The sequence below is a fragment of the Macrobrachium nipponense genome, chromosome 42, assembly GCF_015104395.2.
Source record: "Macrobrachium nipponense isolate FS-2020 chromosome 42, ASM1510439v2, whole genome shotgun sequence".
NCBI lineage: Eukaryota > Metazoa > Arthropoda > Malacostraca > Decapoda > Palaemonidae > Macrobrachium > Macrobrachium nipponense.
In genome coordinates, this window is record NC_061103.1 from 47,568,995 (window position 1) to 47,575,072 (window position 6,078).

Consider the following 6,078-nt stretch of genomic DNA (forward strand, 5'->3'; position numbering starts at 1 on the left):
TGGAGAAGATGACATCGTGCCAACCCCAGACTTCAAGGCTTCGCATGGGTGGTTCGAAAAAATTCCGTAAACGGACTGGCATCCATTCAGTAGTGCAGCCTGTGGAGGGCGGCCCAGCTCGGACAAAACCGAAAGCGGCCGAAGCCTTTTATTAACGACATTCGACGAGATTGACGAATCACCGAAGGCTACAGTTCTTTCCAGCAAGTCTTCCAACTGTGATGAGACCTGGACCTTTTTTTGGAAAACCAAAATGCCTCCGTTGGGACGTACATCATGGAAGAAAGAAGAAGCTACCCGGGCATAAGCCTATGAAAGACAGGCTTACGCTCGCACTTTGTTCGAATGCCAGTGGGGATTGCAAGGTCAAGCCCCTACTTGACTATCATTCCGAGACTCCTCGAGCCTTCAAGGCCCACGCAAAGTGCTTAAGGAGAAGCTTCCAGTGATGTGGAGGGCTAATGCAAAAGCCTGGGTAACGAGACTTTTGTTCACCGAGTGGGTAAATCTGTGTTTTGGCCCGACAGTGAAGAAATTCTTGGAAGACAAGCGCCTCCCTCTGAAATGTCTGCTGTTGTTGGACAATGCCCCTGCTCACCCTCCTGGCCTTGAGGAAGATATCCTAGTGGAGTATTCTTTTATCAAGGTTGTTTATCTTCCGCCTAACACCACCCCTCTCCTCCAGCCCATGGACCAGCAAGTGATATCGAACTTCAAGAAGCTGTATACGAACATCTTTTCAAAAATTTTTCGACATCACCAATACCACAAACCTCACCTTGCTTGAATTTTGCAGGGAGCATTTCTACTCATTGTGATATGCATCTGACACACCCGATCAAGCTTGGCAGGAGGTTTCGAGGCAAACCTTGAATTCTTTGTGGAGGAAACTCTGGCCTGATGCCGTATCCACCCGAGGACTTCGAGGGATTCAACGTGGGCGAAGCTGGTGCTGCAGATTCAGGAACAGTTGATGATCCTGAAACTGTTTCGCAACCAGATCTTGACGAGATCGTTGCACTCGGCAAGTCCATGGGGCTGGCTGTCGACGAGGACGACATCAATGACCTTAAGGAGCACTAAGAGGAGCTTACGACGGATGACCTGAAGGAGTTGGAGGCCACTCAACATAATGTCGTTCAAGAAGAGTTTCTCTAGTAGCGGCGAGGAGGAGGAGGAGGAGGACGACCCTATGACAATGGCAGAAACTAAGGATGCTCTAGCTGCTTTTCATAAGGTGCAATCATTTGTAGAATAGAGACACCCCGAATAGGCTTACACAGGTCGTATGCTTGCGCAGTTCGATGACGTTTGCCTGAGTCATTTCAGGAACATTGCGAAAAGTAGGCAGGAGCAATCTTCCTTGGATAGTTTATTTTTTAAAGAGGCCTTTAGTAGGAGTAAGCAAAAAGGAAGATCCAATTGATACTATGAAAAAACAGAAAGTTGAAAGTGGTGAAGAAAAAAAAATTTGTAAAAAAAATCTAAAGTATAAAAAAGTAAAAAAAAAGTGTAAAAATAAAAAAAAAGACAAAACAAACTTAATTTTAAGTTTTGTAAAGTTAAGTGTTACAGTTTTATTTATGTGTTTCATAAAGTTTAGTTTATGTTTCCTGACATTTTTAATGTGTTTCATTAAGTTAAGTGTACGTACTACGTAACAAATTTTTGGCCGTTTGTCCTCCTCCTCTGTTGCCGCTTTCGGAGATAGCCTCACTCGAAAGGTAGGGGCCCCATTCCACACACCCGTACTACCTGCAGGTCTCCGGTTTTGGGGCGGAGCTTCAGTGGCCGGACGACCGAAAATGTACCCATACATTACGCAGGCGGCCTGAGTGAAATCAGGTTAGTCTACTCTCGGCCAGCAATGTGGAAGGTATTATCAGAGAGGGAGCTGCAGATTCTAGCTCTTTGTATTGTAGCTTACGAGAAACGTAAGCAGCCGAGAAGGAAGAAAAAGGTTTGGATGAAGGAATGGTTAGCAAAAAGAGAAGTACTATCACACACAAACCTGTTGTCACATTTAGTATGGGAGCCTCATGATTTCTTTAACTATCTACGAATGGATGACTCTACATTTCGCAAGCTTCTAGACCTTGTGGCACCACAATACAGAGGAAAGACACTTGCATGAGATCTGCTATATTACCAAGGATGAGTTTAAGTTGCTCAACTCTCCGGTATTTAGCAACAGGAAGGTCTTACGAAGACCTGAAATTCAGCGTAGCAATATCACCACAAGCTTTGGGACGCATAATTCCAGAAACATGCGAAGTTATATGGAAGGTATTAAGGAAAGAATATATGAAGGTAAGTGTATGATGTTTATTGTTTATATACATAAAGGTCACATATGAAGCTGAAAACAATATTACAAAATACTGCGCATAATTATACACCCTATAATTATAGTATATTAATTTATATCATTATTAGCTTTGTATCCTCACATACATTACGTTTTTAGGTTACTCAAAGCACCCCAAGAGAAAATAGGGTGTGCAGAAGCTTAGCATTATATGCTTCCTATTTTTATTCTTATCAAATGATGCCAACATTTGTATTAAACATTAATATAATGTTCAACCATAAGAATTGCAATATACTCTTTGCTATGGCAAAGTAAGAAGTATTAAATGGAATGTTCTAATAGCTCAACACAAAATAACAGCCCTATAATAGTAGCATGCATTGTAACTCTCTTGTTTGTTTATGTCAATAGACAATGAATCTCCAAACAATAATGTTTGGTCGATTATTCTTAGACATTATATATATATAGCATTCATGACCCTACTATCATACCTAAGATGTCAAATTCTGCGTCATATAGAAACATTTATTAATTTTTAGCAAATTTTCGTTATTCATCGTCAACTTTACGCAATTTACTTGCAATTAATTTACCAAACAAATCATATTCATCTTCTTCACGTGCTCCCAGTAATTTTTCCCCAATGATGCCCAGAACCTCATCAGCCTTGCTGCTCACTGACGGTCCCGTTGGCGGCTCCGTTTTGCAGGTGGTAATGGAAGGGGTCTTGAAGCTCCAGGCTGGGATGTAGACTGGCAGTCCATCTCGGTCATATCCTTAAATTGGGACAAAAATAACATGGATATTAGTATTATTGAATAAAGCAGTATTAATAAATAGCATTATGCATTTATCTCCACAGTTCCCACATTCGAAGGAGGAATGGTGCCAGATTGGTCAAGACTTCGAAGAAATGTGGCAGTTCCCTAATTGCCTGGGCGCTGTAGACGGGAAACATGTAGCAATTGTTCCTCCCCCTAATTCAGGATCTTTCTTTTACAGTTACAAAGGATTTCACAGCATGGTTCTCATGGCAGTCGTTAGCGCAAATTATGAATTTATATTGTGTGACTTTGGCACTCATGGGAGAATTTCGGACGGTGGTGTAATTGAGAACACGTTTGGGAGAAGTTAGCCAACAACACACTGAATATACCAGATCCCGTAATAATTAGATCCTCAAATCGGACCTTGCCTTTTGTATTTGTGGGTGATGACGCATTTGCAATGAGACCAAATTTTCTGAAGCCATTTAGTCACACAACAGGAAAGAAGGAGGAACAAGTATTCAATTATAGATTGTCTCGTACCCGCCGCATTGTGGAGAGTACATTCGGAATATTAGCTTCTAAATTCCGCATATTCCATTCCCCATAAATCTCGATGCAGAGAATGCAGTTTCTGTGGTTAAGGCTTGCTGTATGTTGCACAACTTTCTTCGGCGAGAGAGGGGTAACCGTAATAACAGGGCCTGCAACATCCTTTCTGATACCCACCTAAAAGAAGAAATGGAAAAGGCATTCACCCCATTAGCTATAGAGCGTAGACACATTACCTATGAGGAAGTACGTAACTTGTATTTGGAGAACTTTCATCAGGAGGGTAGGGTTGATTGGTGGATGATAAGATAATGATGAGTCATTGTACAGGCTAAATATCCACATACGTGGTTAACTCTTATCACTTATGTTTTTAATTTACTGCTTATGTCAAGCTATATCCCAAACAGTAGGGAGATTTTTGTACCATTGGAATGTGAGGGTTATGTAAGAAAATACATTTATATGTATTACAGGCAATTATGAAATAAGGTGTGCATTTATATTCTAGTATAATGAATTATTACCTATATTTACTGAGTATTATTCCTTTCACGCTCAGGTGACACAATTAATTTTTCAGGTTATTATTAGACTATTTTATTCAGATTAGGAAGTGTATATGGATGACGAAGGGAAAATTGCGCAAGTCTTTACACATTTAAGTTTTTTTATGTTCTTCTAGAGCTCTATAGAATTGTTTGATGATTCCAAGAAAAGGCTACGAAAATGCCTCACGAGCGTGAAACGTTTGAATATGATATTTAAAGGTGTTTACATACCTCTTCAATATTTGATGATGATGTTCTTGGTGTTTCTTGGTCACGAAGGAATAAAAGCTGGTCGTAGTACCACTGACCTTGGACGGTAGAAACTCATCTGTAGCTGCCCCAGATTTCTTTGAATTTTCAACCTTTTTCAGTTCTTTCCTGAAGGAACTGCGCATGTTGTTTATCTTCTTGGTTACCGTGTCACGGGTAGCACTCCCATCCTTCTCTCGAAGTTTCTTCACCAATGTCTCATACGCTTCATTTTTCATATTCCTGTGTTTGAATAGTCTTTACTCTTAATATTCCATATACATGGATATTGCTTGTAGACATCAATGGATTCGTTCCAAAATCTTTTATCCACCCAGATGTCTGACATAGTGCTCGCCTACTAAATGGGTTCTTCTACTGCGACTTTTAACCATAGACTGAGGATAAGACTGCAGGCCGCGTCAAAGACACTTCACATACATTCAGGCCTGCTCGAACAGGTCCGAGCTGTCTGGTCGCCTGTGAGTTCGAAACCTTAGGAATAAAATCCCGCCATACACGCAATGATACAGTTAAACCACGCCCACAACGTTCTCACCTGAAGGCTGCAACTGAGCGTGAATGGGGGGCCCTAAGGTTCCACATTTTACTACATACGTACATATGTAAGTACAGTATTTCTTGTATACCATGTACACTAATACACATTATTTACAGGTACATATTAGTAGTACATATTAAGTTAGGTATTGAATGGTCAAATTATTGTAGTATTTCATTGTTTATATGTCAATTTAGCTTTATTAAACACCCCAGTAAAAAATTTACTAGGGTGTTTTTTGTAGGGCTTGGAATGGATTAGGCATTTTACATGTAAAATGCGGTTCAAGATACGAAAAGCTCATGTTACGAAGGTCCGCCTCAGAACAGATTAATTTTGTATGTCGAGGTACCACTGTGTGTATATATATATATATATATATATATATATATATATATATATATATATATATATATATATATATATATATATTTATATATATACATATATATATATATATATATATGTGTGTGTGTGTGTGTGTGTGTGTGTGTGTGTGTAAACAGACAAATTGTATCCGAATTATGTTTCCTAATATATGGCCTTTTCAGTTTCTAAAAGTTCTCCTTCCTCAACGAATAATTTACTTTTAATTGGTGCAAATTGCAGATCCTAAGAAAACTGTCCATTTATTACGAGGTAAAAAAAAAAAAAATGTAAGATAGCCTTGAGTACAAAATTTAACAACAAGTCTTGCCAATTCTTCCTAGGATTGAATTGCATGGCTTCCTTAAGGCCGTTTCAGCTCCGCTGGTTCCTTGGAAAGGTGTGAGTGCCGCTAATTGCGTTAATTATTGATCGCTTGTGATTCCGCTGAGGACTGGGTGTGTGGAGATTGTAATGCTCACCTTTACCTGTAAGTTCCCCCCACCCACCACTCTCCCCCGCCCCTCTCTATCCCTCTCTCTGTAAGGTTGCTGATTCAAATGATTGTTTCTTTACAAAATATCTCTCTCCCTCTCTTTCTCTCTCTGCAATGGGTGTTGAGTTAATATATTTGACTCTAAACTAAAAAATGCTGTTGATTTACAAGCCTATTTGTAACAAAACTATAAAATACGACATACACATAATATGTTTTAG

General features: G+C 39.6%; 1 protein-coding gene across 1 annotated transcript; it reads left to right on the forward strand.

The window, feature by feature from the left end:
* Positions 1-1,132: 1,132 nt before the first annotated feature.
* LOC135213365 (uncharacterized) lies at positions 1,133-3,449 on the forward strand. The gene is made up of 3 exons (XM_064247345.1): positions 1,133-1,237; positions 2,116-2,310; positions 3,177-3,449. Exons 1-3 carry the CDS (start codon positions 1,133-1,135, stop codon positions 3,447-3,449), a joined length of 573 nt encoding a protein of 190 aa, XP_064103415.1.
* Positions 3,450-6,078: the final 2,629 nt, after the last annotated feature.